This window comes from Equus caballus, chromosome 11, assembly GCF_041296265.1.
Source record: "Equus caballus isolate H_3958 breed thoroughbred chromosome 11, TB-T2T, whole genome shotgun sequence".
Lineage (NCBI taxonomy): Eukaryota > Metazoa > Chordata > Mammalia > Perissodactyla > Equidae > Equus > Equus caballus.
Window position 1 is genome coordinate 45260941 of NC_091694.1, and position 18680 is coordinate 45279620.

The 18680-nt window shown below is 37.7% G+C and overlaps 1 protein-coding gene across 4 annotated transcripts in view; it reads right to left on the reverse strand.

The window, feature by feature from the left end:
* Positions 1–269: 269 nt before the first annotated feature.
* Positions 270–18680, reverse strand: part of YWHAE (tyrosine 3-monooxygenase/tryptophan 5-monooxygenase activation protein epsilon) — a 41377-nt gene continuing 22966 nt past the window's right edge. For 2 of the 4 annotated variants that reach the window (XM_005597648.4, XM_070227819.1), the window contains exons 2-7: positions 12693–12892; positions 9757–9863; positions 8862–9068; positions 6174–6310; positions 2878–2924; positions 270–1212 (exon numbers count right to left, since the gene is read on the reverse strand). In XM_005597648.4, the coding sequence (XP_005597705.1) occupies positions 2917–2924; positions 6174–6310; positions 8862–9068; positions 9757–9863; positions 12693–12892 (659 nt within the window). In that variant the 3' untranslated portion in view covers positions 270–1212; positions 2878–2916. The remainder of the gene's footprint in view (positions 1213–2877; positions 2925–6173; positions 6311–8861; positions 9069–9756; positions 9864–12692; positions 12893–18680) is intronic. The other 2 variants (XM_001504287.6, XM_070227818.1) reach the window with 1 other exon arrangement.

Sequence of the window (18680 nt, forward strand, 5' to 3'; positions counted from 1 at the left end):
GTACTTTAATGATTAAAATAAATACCATGTTGTTACCTGGTTTAGAAGACAGGATAGGTAACGAATTCACTTGGACTACTTAGTGTTCTTCACAACCAAGTTACAGTAATTTTTTTCAAAAATATACATCATCTCTGGGAAACAGACAAGGGATTTATGGGGGGGAAAAAAAGAAAAGGGATCTTTTCACATTCAGGCAAACAATACCGTCAATGTGTTTAGACTAGAGATTTTATTTTAGAAGGATAAAGGATGGAGGCGCAATGATATTTGGCATTTTTAATTTAGGTTTGTTTTATTTAAGTTTAATGTTAATTCCATGCTGTGTTTCAGTAAGAACAATACAGATTCTGTATCTGTGGCTCCAGTCAGATATCCAGTAGTACAAATTAGCTTCAAGTTACACATACTGAACAAAAGAGGTTGAGCGAGCGAAGGAGGGGAGGGGGGGCCCAGGGGGAGAGGGAAGGAGAAGAAACAAAGAATTGAACACGCATGCAGGCTTTTCCATACCACCTTCAATGCTAACCTGCTTCAGAGGGAGAGTAAAAGTAGGCAAGAATGAGCAGCCACGGATTGTTGAACTGTTACCAGCACCATGCTTTTCAGCAACATTTCAGCAGAGTTTGAAACATTTTTTACAGCAAAACCATTACAACAAATTCCCCAAACAACCTTTAACCACCTCAAGCTAACACTCAATTAATTTTAAACATTGGTATAAAATTCGATTTAACAATTAGAAAAAGGAAAAATGATACCACTTATGCCTCTATAGTGTGATTAACCCCTCTCTTAGATGCTTGCATCTCCCAGAAGTCTAATGGCTTTCAAATGTAACTTCCATTTCTAATGTTGATCTTGCCACACCTGGCAGGAGACAATACAGTAATGCTGAAAAAGCCTCTATGCAGTCCTGTTAGTGTCTTAAAGAACCTAAAAGCTGGGACCAGTAAAATCCACAGAAATTCACTCTTGCCTTTAAGAACTTTTGAAAACTGTTTTAAAAAAAACCAACAGGGCAGGAACCTAAATTCTGAGACCAAATGTGAAAGTCAGATTTGGTGGTTCTCAGCAACAATGGGGGAATTTCCAAGGGGGGGTGGGATGGGAAGGAGTGGGGTGGTCAGAGATGGTTTCTCTTGTTGGCTTTTATGTCTCACTGATTTTCATCTTCCACATCCTGCAGCGCTTCTTTATTCTGCTCTTCACCTGCAAAGAAGAATGACAGTCAATTATTTCATACCAACTCAATTAGGCTGTTGTGGTCACAAACAAAGGTATCATTCCAAGCATAAAGACTCCTTATATTTGCTACAATTGGTATTAAACACAGACAGGCAAAGGACTTCTACCATCCTGGACACCTGAAATGCCTAAGCCAAGAGGTGCCTGTTGGATCAAGGTCCTGAATGGTCAATAAGATGAAAAAAAAATGATTCATAGTAAAAGTCAATGTTTTTATGCTAAGTAAGCTCTTAAAATAGACAGCCAAAGTAACCATACTATTAAAATGATTTTCAAGCTTTCATGTATATCTTGCGTCAAAATACTCTTTCTCAATAACCTCGCCTCTTCAAGAATCAAGAGTATTTTAAAACTTTCGGAAAAATCTAATTTACCCACAAGCTCCATATCAGAAATGCTTCAGATCAGAAATGCTTCAATAAAGAGATCTGAGCAGTAAAATTCTCCAAAGGAGTTCTATAGTTTTGGAGGGAAGGTTCTGTTTTTGTAAATGAATATTTTATATATTTTCTATCTTGGCCAGTCACATCAAACCATAAAACAGATTTCTCACTCCAGAGAGAAACAGCATGCTCAAAGTAATCCAAACCACTGAGGTTATTAAAGAAGGGCATTTGGACCAGTTCTCTCATGCCATTTTTCCTTCCCCTTTGAACATGATGATCAGCCTGAGGAGTTTCAACTGCACTATGACATGCAACAGAAAGCCAGCCTATTCACTGAAAAATCGTCTACCTATTAATAAGCATTAATCAGCCATAATAAAGAAGCATGCAGGCTTTTGTAAAAAAAAAAAAAAAAAAAAAAAAAACAGGTAAAAGTTACATTCTTTTGTGTTTTAACAAACCACTTGTAATTCCTACAGAGTTACTACTTTGAATCAAAATGAAGTCAATTAACTAATCCAACAATCATAATACGACAGTTCGGACAATCCATCCATTCATAGTGCTTACTAAATTAATTAGGATGGACAAATGACACCAAGACTGGCTGCCTACAGACATAAAGCATTTACCCTGAGGAATGCTTTTAAATAGTCTTGAAGACCTTGATATGATAAATGATAAATGCTGTCAAGGCAACAAAGATTAAGGAAAGATAGTTTTATTTTATTTATTTATTTAGTGAAAAAAATGTTTGACATTGATATGTGACTTAGAAAAGTACTTAATGCACATAAAGATTTTTGACTCACATATAGAAAAAGACATGCAAAGAAAGACAAAAATAACCATTTACTGAGGAAAGAAACGGACCACCCAAGTGTTCCCCAAAGATAAGAAGGTATTCAAATTTAGGAAATAACAACATTCACTCTCATTTTTAACAGCAATACATTGCCAAAATATGGTTAACATACAACAAAAGAGCACACTCTAATTCACTCATAAGCAACCATCAGATTTGCCAAAAGTTCCAACTAACTTTGGCATAAAAATATTGTCAGATTAAGTCACACCGAACCAGAGGTAGAAAGGGGTAGCAGACCATAAACGTCTTAGAAGGTTTCACATCCTGGAACATAGAACAGGCAGTTTTGTAAGCGACAGGGTGATGATATGCAGGCATGATTAGTGAAGAACCAAAACTAAAAGCAGAATTCACTGTGCCATGAGAATGACTTACAAAGTAGAGTTTTTAGGAAAGGAAGAGTTGGATTTTCCTTTAGGAATCTATATTGCAAGGAGAAACGGAGGGAGAACAATCATATGAAAGCAACATCACAAGAAAAATAAACCAAGAGAACAGGACAAAGGAAAACATCAATGATTAGGGGAGTCAGATTTCGGTCGTTTTTACTTTGTATAAACTTCACTCTAAGAAATAATCTGTTTCTTTTACCTTTAAGAGGATGAAATAACACCCTCTTAAAAGGCACATGGGGAAAAAAAGGTTTCCTTGGATATGTATTTCTTTGCCCCCTGTTCCTAGATTGTGGGGGAGGAGTGGAAGGGACAGAAAGAACACACATTTCCTCTCTAGGGACTTGTGTATCAAACAGTCCTCTGATCACAGGTTAAGAGAACAGGACTGAAATCATTTGATAAGAAAAAGTGGTGAGCTCTTGAAACAACTACCTTCCAACACACGTGGACAGACATTAACATATTCGGCAGTTAAAAAACATAAAAGTGTGTAAGTAAAACACATACATATCCTCCCTTAGAAATCCTCAATTCAAATGTTTGTTGATATAATTTTTCATAGCAAAGTAAAAAAGGAGAAAACCATCTAAACAATCCTTAAACTAAATGCAAGTAACATCCTGGAAAACTGCCAATTCCATAACTGCAATTCTACATTCATTGATTTTGTCACAAAACCAATTTAAGAAAACATTTAATATCATCCCTTTTAGCAAAACTGGCAAATAATTTCCTAGTACCTACGATAACTTGTAAATTCAGAGAGTTTGTTAATTTTACAAGAATTTGACGTCAAGAGACTACTTGAATTTTTCACCGTTAAACTACCATGTTTCATAATTTCAGTTATTTTATGACAAAGCTCTTAAATGAAAATTAGTCTGTTTCAACCAAATTTAATCAATTGTGCAACTTACAAAGTGATAAGGAAGCAATTGGATTTCACTAGATTAAAAAAAAACTGGTGATTAAAGAGAAATCTGTGCTAAAATGTAGTAAAACATTTTTGTACAAAGAACCTTCCCAACTATGAAAACACAGTTTAAAGAAAGCCTATTTTTAAATGATCCATTTCATAAAATAATGCTCAATAATCAAGAAAAAGAGTACTACCTTCAGTTCTGTATAAAAATGGAGTGACATATGGTCTACTCTGATTAATAAATTCTTGGTTATCAGTGATAATGAACATGAGTGGCACAAGAAAATATAAACTAGATTTCTATTTAATTTTATTATCTAGCAAATTAGTTATAAAGACCTGGCATCAAATGTCAAAAAGAACATAAAGCATTTCAACCCAGGTCACCTTGTTATTTTCACCATCAAAAAAATTTCCCCAGAGGTCAGAGGGTATAGCTTACTTAGGTCAATCCCGCTTACCAAACTCTCCACATGCTTTCTTTTTATCCCCTCAAACAGGCAGAGAGAGACTAGTCTTCTCTGAGCTGGGGGTGACTCTGAAGAGTCCTCAGTTGTTAGGCCAATCTTCTTAGCAGTTATTGTTAGTATACAATATAATTTTAAAGCTGGAAGGAACCTGAAGTCATTAGTTCAGAGACAGTAAATTGGTTTTGAGTCCCATAGACTGATAGCAGGTGCCTAAAGTGCTGTGTTGAAAAGCAATCTGTGGCTCCAGTTGGCTTTGTTGGAAAATTGTCCAAGTAGGTCATCACAAGTGCCACATATCTCAAGCCCATCTAGGTTAAGTATCTAAATACTTCATAGAGCTGGTGAGCTTTAGGAGCTGAGTCACCTAATTTTTACTTTAGTACCATAACCTAAGCTTAAAATGTGATTTTATCCTTCCAGAGCAAACAAATTGACAACATACATGCCCTGATACCCATTTTCAGAGGCACGTTTGAAAAGCAGAATGCTTCCAAAGACAGTACAGCATGTTCAGCAACAGAGACTTCAGGTAGCTTCAAGAAAAGCAACCTCCACTTCACTTTGGGTAATACACTCTTAAAGGATCTGCAGCTAAAACAACAAACTGTTTCTACTCCCCATACCACCATAACCAACTGCAAAACTATCTCATAATGGTCATGTCACACTAGTTTATCATCCCCGCATTCAATGATCTACAGTGGATAAAAATGATTCTAGGGCCGGCCCAGTAGCGCAGCGGTTGGGTTCACCCATTCTGCTTCAGTGGCCTGGGGTTCGCCGGTTCAGATCCCGGGGGCAGACATGGCACCGCTTGTCAAGCCATACTGTGGTAGGCATCCCACATATAAAGTAGAGGAAGATGGGCACAGATGTTAACTCAGGGCCAGTCTTCCTCGGCAAAAAGAGGAGGATTGGCAGCAGTTAGCTCAAGGCTAATCTTCCTCAAAAATAAAAAATAAAAAATAAACAAAAATTTTAAAAAAGTGATTCTTTGGAAAGGGGCAGAAGAAAGCATGCTTTAAAAATCAACAAATGTAGGGGCTGGCCCCGTGGCTGAGTGGTTAAGTTCGCGCACTCCGCTGCAGGCGGCCCAGTGTTTCGTTGGTTCGAATCCTGGGCGCGGACATGGCATTGCTCGTCAGACCACGCTGAGGCAGCGTCCCACATGCCACAACTAGAAGAACCCACAACGAGAAATATACAACTATGTACTGGGGGGCTTTGGGGAGAAAAAGGAAAAAATAAAATCTTTAAAAAAAAAAAAAAATCAACAAATGTGACAGATTTGGGCTTTTACATGTAGAATAAACATCAAGCTCCCACGCCCCATTACAAGATTAAGTCTTGTAAAGTACTCCAGGTAACTGTTACAATCAAAAACTCTAAAATAAGGACCCAAGGGCAGAACATTCCATTTGCTCTATAGAATACAAAGGGAAACCAGTTCCTTTTTTAAATAAAAATTTCCATACAGAGAAGATGCTTCATAAACATCTACTGATATCATCTAGTTTTAACCTGAGGATACCATTCAGCCAAAGTGACCACAACATTGAAATACAATTAACCTTAGACACCCCCCACCACTGCATCTGAGGAAGATAAATGAACTGCTTCCTCTCTCTCCATCTTTCAAAACAGTGAGGGAAAAGAGGTTAAACTAAGTTTAGCAAACATTATTAGAAGCAAAACTTTAAAATCTTTGAATATTAACAAAAGATGCCCTTTTCCAAACATGTCTTTTGGTCTAATTAAAATCTGATAGTTTAGAGGACAGGCTGTGAGTCTAAATTGTAGTGTGATGTTGAGAAATACCAAGGAATTTCTAACAGTAAAAAGATCAACAACTGAGAGAGACACATTTAACTTCAGTTTCCTTACCATCACCCTGCATGTCTGAAGTCCATAGTGTCAGATTATCACGTAACAACTGCATGATAAGAGTAGAGTCCTTATAGCTTTCTTCACTCAGCGTATCCAGTTCTGCAATTGCATCATCAAAAGCTGCTTTTGCCAACCTGCAAGTATTTACATAAAAGTGTTACCAAAAAAAATGTAAACAAGCTCAAAAACAGAATGAGAAATGATTTAAGTCAGCTATTAATCTTTTCTTCAGTCACGCCAAAGTATGTAATAATGACATGCAGCACTTGGGTTTAGGCACTGAAATAAAAGAAAAGCAGATATAACTGATGAAAATGAACTTTCTATTTAATTTTGTAATCTAGCAACTATGGAGCTAACAGAACTTCAGGAGCACCACTTCTTAACTATGCTTTCGACAAGCTTATCAGTAAAAAGAATATACGGCCCAAACTCCATCCTAAGGCACCACCAAAATATAGGCAATAAAGGTATTTTCAACTTCTAGTCAAGAGCTCATTTAATAAAGTTTTAATGCAAAAAGAGAAAATTCTGGATAATATTCCAGTTAATTCAATAGAATTTAAAGTTAATGAAAAAGGCAATACAGAACACACGAAAATATGATCATATAAGCCACTTACTACAATTTTTTTATTCTCTTTTTTATTGCAGTAACTGGTTTGTAACTATTTACTACTGTTTAAAGGAAAGAAAATCCACATTTATTGAGTACTGGGTACTATGTACAGCCAAGTGATGCTGGACACTAGTGTGGAAAAAGAAAACAGGAAAGAGAGTCCACAAGAAATGAACTTAAAACATCTAAGAATAGAGGATTGACAAACAAGTGTTATAAAAAAATACAGTGCTATTCTTTTTTTTTTTAAGATTTTATTTTTCTTTTTTCTCCCAAAGCCTCCCCTCCAGTTACATAGTTGTATATTTTTAGTTGTGGGTCCTTCTAGTTGTGGCATGTGGGATGCCGCCTCAGCATGGCTTGATGAGGGGTGCCATGTCCACGCCCAGGATTCGAACTGGTGAAATCCTGGGCCGCCAAAGCAGAGCATGCTAACTTAACCACTCAGCCATGGGGCCGGCCCCAATACAGTGCTATTCTGGAGAAAGTACTTCAGGGACTCGAGGAGGAAGAAATGAGATGTCAAATCTGAACTAATCTTAATGGGTAGGAAAAGCGCATAAATGGCACACTTCAAGTTAAAGCAAAGGTATGGAGGTGACTTTTTTTTTTTTAAAGATTTTTAAATTTTTTTCCTTTTTCTCCCCACAGCCCCCTGCTACATAGTTGTATATTCTTCGTTGTGGGTCCTTCTAGTTGTGGCATGTGGGACGCTGCCTCAGCGTGGTTTGATGATCAGTGCCATGTCCGCGCCCAGGATTCAAACCAACGCAACACTGGGCCGCCTGCAGCGGAGCGCACGAACTTAACCACTCGGCCACGGGGCCAGCCCCTGGAGGTGACTTAAGTGAAGGTACGTGTGGGACAGCCAGACTGGAGAATGACAATGAAAGACTGAACCAATGCCATCAGCTGAACAGATAGCTATAGCTTCTTTAGTTACCATCTGTATCTATTGGACAAACTCAACCAACCCTTTAGAATGTTTTTAAATTAATATTGGTTTCCATTCAAATAAATCCACCTTACAGCAGGAAAATCTCTTTTCATGGAATATCTGATGCTTACATACTCAAGAATACTAAAGTTACAAAGGACAAACATATTATTCCAATTATACAAGGTACCTAAAATAGGCAAATTCATAAAGACAGAAAGTAGAGATTTCCTGGCACTGAGGGGGAAAGGAACATGGAGAGTTATCGCTTAGTGGCTATAGCCTGTTTCAGGTGAGGAAAAAGTTTTAAAATAGACTGTAGTGTCAGTTACACAACATTGTGGATGTATTTAATACTGCTGAATTGTACAATTAAAAATGATTAGAATCATTAACTTCACATTTTGCATATTTTACCATAATTTTTAAAAAAATAAAAAGCTTTGTATGTAAAGTTAAGTCCCTAAATTTTTATCTACAGGGGCTGGCCTGGTGGCGTAGTGGTTGGGTTCATGCACTCCATTCCACTGGCGTGGCATTCGCAGGTTTGGATCCTCAGCACAGACCTACATACTGCTCAAGCCATGCTGTGGCAGCATCCCACATATAAAACAGAGGAAGACTGGAACAGATGTCAGCTCAGGGCCAAGCTTCCTCACCAAAAAAAAGTATCTATACCAAAAACTGGAAACAACGTGAAATACAAATGGGGGAATAGTTTAATATACATTAATGAGATGGAAAACTGTTCATGTTAAAATATAAAATGATATGTACACTAAGAGTCTAACTAATATTAAAAACATTGCTTACAAAAACTGAAAAACTAATATACAAAAACAAAGATAATTCTACTGCGATAATTCCTCTCATTCTCTTCTCCCACTCTCTAACAAATTAAAGATTCTTCTCAATCTACCAACAAAAATTTTCCCAATCAACATAATTATCCTAACTGCTACCCTAGTGATAGAGAAAAGGTGTGTCTCTATTAAGAGCCAAAAGAATTACTGTATGGCCAGGTCTACAACGGCAGCCCCAGAAAACCACACACAAAACAAGCAGCTATTCTCCTTCGGAACCGTCCTCACTGTCACAGTGAGCGCTTTTGTTCTCTTCCAAGACTTACCTGCAGGCACGGTCTGGGGAATTAAGAATTTCATAGTAGAATACGGAAAAATTGAGAGCAAGACCTAAGCGAATGGGATGCGTTGGTGGAAGTTCTGTCATTGCAATATCACTAGCAGCTTTATAAGCCACTAGGCTGTTCTCTGCAGCCTCCTTCCTGTCATTTCCTGTGGCAAATTCAGCCAGATACCTGTGGTAGTCCCCTTTCCTAAAACAAAACAAAAACAACAAAAAAACAGAATTAGGGATAATACCACTTAAATGAAAATAAACAAAATTTTTCATTACTATATAAAAAAAGTAACAAAATATATTTAACAATTAACAACTACACTTCAGTAATTTCAAAAGTCTCTTCAGAAATGACAGACTCATCATCTATTTAGTTTTCCTTCTGAGAGAATTCATATTGCCAAAGATAAGCAAAATCCTGGATAAATTAACTGAAAAATCAACAAATTTATCACTTGATAGACTAGAATTAAATATGAAAAGTAGTTCCAAAGAATGACACAAGAGATTGTTAATCATGAAATAAAACTTACATATACAAAATGTTAAGATGGAACTATGTAATAAGGCATTGCTGCCAGGGGGCGGGGAGGGCGGCGGACTCCTTACAAGCAAATGAAGATAAGTAAGTAAAGCAAAACCTAGTACACTGTTACACGAATAGTCTGACCATCCTTAAATGCAACAATAATACTAATTCTTCACTAGCAGTGAATTTGCACATGAGTATTCAAAAATAAAGCTTTAAGAATCACTCCTCCCATGTAACTATCCTCCCAACATTAAACAACTATTCTTAAAGTTGAAAACCTACAGAGAGAAAGCGATGATTCTAAAAGGGCCAACATTTAATCTGACATTTTCCCTTTTAGTATAGAACCTACATTTTATAATAGAAAACCTTGGACTCGCCAGTGTTAGCTGCTGGAATGAGGTGTTTGTCCAGTACATCCAGAATGTCACAACAGATTAATTTTAGCTCAGTCTCAACCTGAAAAAAAAAGTCACAAATTGTTTAAAGTCTAAGCAACTATATAAATTATCACACATTCTACCTCTGGTTTTGAGGAAGAGAGCCACATTAGAATATACATCTCTCTCCAAATCCTCTTGCCCTCTCTTGATACAAAACCAGAGAAAGTTGTCTCCAGGTTACAGAAATTCTTATTTCTTTCTATATACTTTCAGTTAAGTGCTTTAAAAAAAAATCCAAACTCATAGTTCAGCTACAGAACTAAGAGTTACACTGATTAATGACTACCAAGTGCTACGCATTTATATTAACTAACTTCTTTAATGAGGTAGCAAATATTGTCTCCACTTATATGGGAAAACAAAGACTATGAATATTTGCCCAAAGATCACCAACTTAAGGACTTAAGAGGCAGAGTTAGGATTTGAACCCAGGTGGGCTGCATGACTAAACTCACAATTTATAAGGGATGGAATACAACTTCAAACTCAAGCAATGTGCCTCCAGTGCTCATATTCCTAACCATTACTAAGCTCAATAGCCAATCACTTTAGTGGCAGAGATCCATTGCCAGCTACGGCACCAAAGATCTATACATCGAAGTAAATACTGTCACTCATCTCAATTCATTTATCATGACAAAAATGCACACTACTTCTAAAAACACGTACGCATTTTCCTCTCCATTTTCTATTAATCTGCGGTGACACTGCTGAACCTTTTCCAAGTTCTTCTCATGCCCTCTGGAACTTCCTTTCCATTGTAAATAATTCTCCCATTCTCTCTCCTCCTAGAATGTCATCCCCATCCTAAGTAAAACTAGTTCTTCCCTGAATAAACTACCTCCCCTGTGGCTTTTCAAGTAGAGACTGCTTTATGAGAAGGATGATTTCCGAATTCTCTTAGCTCCTCCCTGACTTATAGTATGACTTTTCTATTACTCCAAACCCCTCCTCCTCCAAAGCACTCACCCTCAAATTCTAATTTCCCAATTTCTGCCATCAATAGATCTCTGTAGGCCCTTCATCCATATTCACGGAGTGCCTACAGCCTCTCTCTCGACTTCCTGGCATCACACCAAGGTATACCAAGCTATTATCACCTAGGTTTCTTTCAACATAGTTCCTTGATCTCAACTCCATGACCTTCACTTGTCAATACCCCTTAACTGTGCTGCTATATCCTAGAAGTCTTAAATTCTAATCTTTCACTACTAGACTATAACTTCCTTTTTCAGTTCCTTTACTCTGGTTATTCTTACTTAGGGACACATCAAGACCTCAAGCCTTTTGAATCTTTCCTCTTCTCCCAATTTATCAGTTCCCCTCTTTGTTTCCTGCTTTCTTTCCTACTTAGCCCACATCCCACAATCTAGCGCACAGACTCCTCTCTCTTCTCATTTCCTCACCCCTCTGAGACACCAAAGTTGACTACTGACAATCCATACTCTTTGCTCCAGCATATTTGAAGGGAACAGTCACACTGATACCACCTTCCATTTGACCCCAGGTATGTTACTTAACCACTCAGAACCTCAGTTTTCCCATCTATAAAACTGCAATACCTTTTACAGGGTCATTTAAAGATTAAATAAACTCAGTAGCTTAGATAATTATACACATTATAAATATCTCTCTACTGAGAACAGTGTGCAAACGAGTTGAAGATAGTCAATAAATATAGTTTTCCCTTTCCCTTCCCTACCAAATTCACTCCTCATGCTACTTTGTGCCTGTTTCTGTGATTTCCGTCACTGTATCTAAGTGTGTTTTTATGCCTATCTCTTCCACTAGAATCAGTTTCTCAAGAGCAGCACTATATTGTCATTTAGGGCTAGATAATTCATTGTTTGTGGGGGGCTGTCCTATGCATAGTAGGATGTTTAGCAGCATCTCTCTCTCTCCCTACTAGATACCAGTAGCATCCTCCAAGTTGTGACAACCAAATACGTCTCTAGACATTCTCAATGTCCTCTGAGGAGCAAAATCACCTTTGGTTGAGAAATACTGCACTAAATCAATGGCTGTCAAACTTTTTTGACCAAAACTTACAGTAAAAAAAAATTAAATATACATATATACACATACATAATATCTGAAACAATTACTACATGAAATAATATCCAATGCCCTCTGATATTTTCTAGTCTATTATAAAAACAATGACTAAACAAAACGTCCATAAGGATACTAATTCTGTCTCATCTTCACATCCACAGCACTCAGCAAACTGTGTGGTATATAAGAGGCACACAAATATTTGTTAAATTGCCCTGAATGGTAATTTCAAGACACTCAATGAAGTATTTTGCAGTTACCACAATAAAAACAAAGATTAAATTAGTTATTTACTTGTGCAGTGCTCAAAGGTGAACACCACCCTCCGCAGCTTCCAGGGAAAAAAGTACTTCACCTCTGTCCTGAAATGCTATATAGCCTGTAACTCCTAATCCAGGTGAGTAGAAGATGCAAATCCACTAAAATATAAAATGTATGTTACACATGTATACAACACATGTGTGTACTAGGCTGTGATCTAAAACGTCCAACACCTGGGGCTGGCCTGGTGGCACAGCAGTTAAGTTTGCATGTTCTGCTTTGGTGGCCTGGGGTTGACGGGTTCAGATCCTAGGTGCAGACCTACGTACCGCTTATCAAGCCATGCTATGGCAGGCATCCCACATATAAAGTAAGGGGAAATTAGTTCATGGCCAGTCTTCCTCAGCAAAAAGAGGAGGATTGGCAGCAGATGTTAGCTCAGGGCTAATCTTCCCGCCCCCCCCCCCCCAAAAAAATCCAACACCTAAGGCATCTTTCTTTAAAGATGTCTAGAATATGACAATCTCACCATTTGCCGATATTCCCGAATCATTTTTAGTTTGTCTTCTCCTCCCTTGTTTTCTTCTTTCTGTTCAATGCTGCTGATTATTCTCCAGGAAGCTCTTCTAGCTCCGATCACATTTTTATATGCAACAGATAGGAGATTTCTTTCTTCAACCGTCAACTCCACATCCATGCCTGCTACTTTCTTCATTGATTCCACCATTTCTGTAAGTGAAAAAGTAAAATCCGACCTTACAAACTAAGTTTTGTTAACACGCCTTCACAGTAGCCTAGAACAAAAGAATGTAGAGTAGAAGGTTGTATGGAATCAGAATGACTTCATATGGTACCTAGTATAACGTAGTACGATTTGGAGGCCTCATTCTCATATTAAATAAGGGAACTAGGAACATACATCTACCTATTTCCCAGTAAAAAATAATTGAGCTGGCAGTTTAAGACAAAGATTAAAAATTTAAAACTCTGAAATGTATTTTCTTTCAAATAAATACAAATAAATTATACTTCTCAAAAAAGTCTTGGTAAGAAGGGAATTTATTCATATAGTAAACATACACTGAGCATGTGGTTAGTTCCAAAAATAAGTCAAACTCATCTTTGGATGTTTCTATCCTTCCTCCTTTAGAAGAGCACTGTCCACCTCCTATGAATTCATTCATCAGCAAAACTTTTGGTGGTTCCTAATTGTTACCACTAGGTGGCAAGCAAAGAAAGGGGCCCAGATAAAACTTGGGAGATGCCAAGTATAGGAAAAAACAGGGAATACAATGCATGTGAACGCAAAGGAAGAACCAAAAACAACTTAATACTAACTGAATAAACATACTAATGAAAAACATGCTTTCAGAAAAGACTAAATGCCATATTACCATGTAGCTCTCCAACTTTAGTATTTCAGAATCTTTGGTGATGAAACCCGAGGATCTGTATTTTAACAAGCACCTTAGCATACGTTAACTAACACTCTTAAGTAAGAGTACCTTAGGGTATGACTCAGAAAGTGATCTTATGAAACACTACTTCATGGTACCTTATATTATATGTGTAATCCCAGGAACATTATCTGTTTCAAAAAATTATCTTTTCAGGAATATCAGGAAATTAACAGAAATATTAAGATGATAAGGTCTTTGGGAAACAGTTTGGTAGTTTCTTTTAAAGTTAACCAGCGTTAAGACTCAGCAATCCCACTCCTAGGTATCATTCCAAGAGAAATGAAAATATATCTTCACAAAGACTTTAATACAAATGTTCAAAGCAACTTTATCATAATAGACGAAAGGTGAAAACCACCCAAATGTCCATCTATGCAATGGAATACTACTAGAGAATAAAAAAGAATGAACTACTGATACAAGTAACATGGATGAAGTTCAAAAACATCATGCTAATTGAAAAAAGCCAGACCAAAAAAGATTTTACGACTGCACTCAAATCAAGTTATAGAAAATGCAGGGGGCTGGCCCCGTGGCCAAGTGGTTAAGTTCATGCACTCCGCTTCAGTGGCCCAGGGTTTTGCCAGTTCGGATCCTGGGTGTGGATATGACACCACTCATCAGGCCACGCTGGGTTGGCGTCCCACATGCCACAACTGGAAGGACCCACAACTAAAAATACACAACTATGTACCGGGGGCCTTTGGGGAGAAAAAGGAAAAATAAAATCTTAAAAAAAAAAAAGAAAATGCCAAAATATAAAGAGAGAAAGCAAATAAGCGATTACCAAGGTATGGGGGTGACGTGAGGAGCTTATGTACAAAGGAGTACAAGGGAAATTTGGTGGGTAACAGAATTGTTTTACTGTGTTGGTTAAACAACTGAATACATTCATCAAAACTTACTGAATTATAGACGTAAGAGTAGTATATTTTATTGTATATAAACCGTATCTCATTAAAGTTGACTTTTAAAAATGCAATACTGAAGCATTTTCAGGAAAAAAGAAATAGTAGGGAATATGGTAATAAGACCATAAACTCATTTCTGGGAGCCTGAAAGCATTCATTTGAAACACCCAATTTTGTTTTTGTAACCATAGTCATGAAAAAAAGGCTAAATTTAGAAGCAGTGGAGTAAGAGGTTATCATTTCAAGTTCACTTCCACACTGGTTTATCTCAAAAACTAACAACAAATTAAATATGCCTCAGAAGTGAACCAGTAATTCCCTTTTCTAAATTGGTCCCAACAGAGCAATTAAAAAAGTAACCTAGCTACTCCAAAAAGACCATTAATTCTTTTAAATTGTAGGGCTTTGCAACATTATATATGGAAAAACTATACACAAATATCCAATACATACCACTAAAAACTTAACAATGATATGTCTCTGGGTACTATTCCAGATGATTTAGATTTTCTTCACTTTTATATGCTTTAAAATTTTTCAACAATGAACATTTAATATTTTTACAATGTGAGGAGGAATTACATTTAAAACACTCAATGATATTCTACTATCCCAGATTTAATTAAGTATAATAATTCCCTTCATTTAGAAAGCCGCAAACAACACACAAAAGACTGTGGTACAGTTACAGAAGCAGCAGTTATCTGCTTTTATTAAATAACAGCTTTACTGATCTGTAATTCACATGCTCACAATTCACCCATTAAGAGAGTACAATTCAATGGTTTTCAGTATATTCACAGAATTGTGCAACCGTCACCACAATGAATTTTACAACATTTTCATCACTCAAAAAAGAAAAGCTCCAGGGCCAGCCCCATAGCGGAATGGTTACATTTGCAAACTCCACTTCAGCAGGCCAGGGTTCACTGGTTCGGATTCTGGGCGCGGACCTACACACCACTCATGAAGACATGCTGTGGTGGCATCCCACACAGAGGAACTAGAATGACTTACAACTGGGGCTTTGGGGAGAAAGAAAAAGAAAAAAGGAGGAAGACTGGTAAGAGATATTAGCTTAGGGCCAATCTTCCTCAAAAAAAGAAAAGCTCCATGCCCATTAGCGGTCACGCTGTATTACTCCTAACTCCCTCAGCCCTAGTCAACCACCAATCTACTTTTCCATCTCTATGGATTTACCTATTCTGGACATTTCATATAAATGGAACCATGTACTATGTCTTTTGTGACTGCTTTCTTTCACCTAGCATGTTTCAAGGTTCATCCATAGTGCAGTTCGTATCAATACTTCACTTACTCTATGGATATGCCACATTTTATTTATCCATTCCATCGGTTAATGGACTTTGAGTTGAATTTCCACTTCTTGACTATGATGAATAATGCTGCTATGAAATTCATGTAAAGTATGCTTTCGAGTCTCTTGAATACAGACCTAGGTGTGGAACTGCAGGGTCACACAGTAACTTTTTGAGGAAGGAACCGCCAAACTGTTTGTCAGGGGGGCTGCATCATTTTTACATCCCCACCAGCAATATAGGATGATTCTAATTTTTCCATACTCTAACCACTTGTTAAGTTTCCTTTCCTTTTTTTTTCATAGTCATCCTAGTAGATATGAAGTGGTAACAAGATTTTGATTTGCATTTCCTTGATGGCTAATGACATTAGGCATCTTTTCATGAGCTTATTGATCATTTGTTTACGTTCTTTATAAACTATTCAGATGATCTGCCAATTATTTAAGTTATTTACCTTTTTATTACTGAGTTGTAGGAGTTATTTATTTTTACAATCCCAACCATTCCTCTTAGCCCCCCATTTTCAGGACTTCCTCCACTCCTGAAGGTAGCATATAAGGGATAGCAGTAGCATGAGTCAGAAAATGAAAGAGCTTCCTACCACCCCTGAAAGTTCTGCAACAGTGCTTTGTACCAATGTGTACAAATTATGACTATAATGAAGCTCTCATGACAACACTGGTCTTATCCTTTTAACGTCAACAACGGAAACATGATCCCAACTACACTGTACCCCAAAAGTGTATGAAAAAGCTCTGATTTATCCAACTCTAGACTGGCCACACCCTTAAAACCTCCATCAGCAGAGGATTAATACCAATTATATTAACATAAACTTCTCAACACAACTAGTATATCATAAAATCATCTTTGCAGCAACTATTTTATCAATGTGATCTATGCATTTCCTGGGCAAGGGGAAGAAGGCTGGCAAATCTGTATGCACCAAGTATGATCATAACTTACGGACCAGACAACCTGCAACTCATAGTCGAATCACTACTTGTGGATGCACAGGCAGTGTGGTACACAAAGTGTGGGCAGTCAAATATAATTTCTGGGACTTCTGATGGTTGGAACAATGGGTAGTTGACTGAAAATCACGGCTATTACAAAAACTCTGAAATATAAAATCCCCACAATTCAAACGGCATCTTAATCAAACATACTAAGTATATTTGGTTCCAGGTCATTTCCCCTTCCTTGTATGATGATAGCCTAGTTAGACATCCATTACATTAAAGCAGCTTGCCTCTATTTGTTACTGGACTATCCCGCCAGAAGAAGAGTCAAATGTTTTTCACACTGACTTTAACTTAGCTTTGGTCCTTAGTTTTTGTTCTCTGACGTATTTACACATTCATTCAATAAACTCATTCACAAAAAAAAAAAAACACCTCATGTCAGGCACTGTTTCAAATGGTTTGCAAGTATTATTAATGCATTTAATCTCAAAAGACCTTTGAAGGAGGTACTAGTATCATACCCATTTTATATGAGGAAACTAGAGAATATGGAGATTACACTTGCTCAAAATCACAAATTCAGCGGATTACAACCCAGGCAATGACTCCAGAGTCGTGCTTTGATTTAATCAGATTACTCCAGATTTGAACATTTATTTGAACTCATCTGTATGGGGATCCTTTGCTTTTTATAAGAACAGATGTGGGGGCCGGCCCCGTTGCCAAGTGGTTAAGTTGGCGTGCTCCGCTGTGGGGGGCCAGGGTTTCATTGGTTCAGATCTTGGGCACAGACATGGAACCACTCGTCAGGACATGCTGAGGTGGCGTTTCACGTGCCACAACTAGAAGGACCCACAACTAAAATATACAACTATGTACTGGGGGTATTTGGGGAGAAAAAGGAGAAAGGGGAAAAAAAAAGAAGATTGGCAACAGTTGTTAGCTCAGGTGCCAATCTTAAAAAAAAAAACCAGATGCAAGACAAACGGTTTCAGTGACAAGAGAGACACAAACGTTAATACATTAAAATGTGGTCTATTCCTGCTTAAAATACATCTTTTTCCACCTACAAGTTAAACCCCCTTAAAACACTATCTTCAAAAAACACTGCCACGGGCCAGCCCCGTGGCCGAGTGGTTAAGTGCACATGCTCTGCTTCAGCGGCCCAAGGTTTCACCGCTTCAGATCCTGGGCGCAGACATGGCACAGCTCATCAAGCCATGCTGAGGTGGCGTCCCACATGACACAACTAGAAGGACCCACAACTAAAAATATAGAACTATGTAGCAGGGGGCTTTGAGGAGAAAAAGGAAGGGAAAAAAAAAACTTACTGCCAATGCCTAGTAGAGAGAGATACTCCCATGCCTCTAATATCTCTAGATCAACATCCCAGTAAAACTTGATTCTCCCAAGATTGTCCCTGCCAGCTGGTAAATCAAGTCTCTGCTGAGTTCCAACAGTCTTTTAACCTTATAAAGACAGAGTACAAAATCTAAGAGGGGGGCATGTCTCCACCTACCAGACTGACTAGGAGTTACCATCAGGTCTAGTTCTACAATTCTAATGAGATCCAGGGTCAAGACAGAAGCAAACTGTTCAGAACCCGTCACAGGAAAACAAGCAGGCTCAGAACTGGTTGACAGGTTTAACGTACCTCGTACCAAAGCACAAGGATTGTAACCATAATTTCTCCCAACATGGAAAAAAATGTTGGCCAGCTGTTACAACATGTAATCCTGACTTTTAAAGACAGAAAACTAAAGTTTAGAATAACTTGCCTGAAGTCACACAGCTACTAAGTGGTAAAACTAGAATTCAAACCCAATCTAACTTAAATGCCGGAGCTCTTCACCACATTT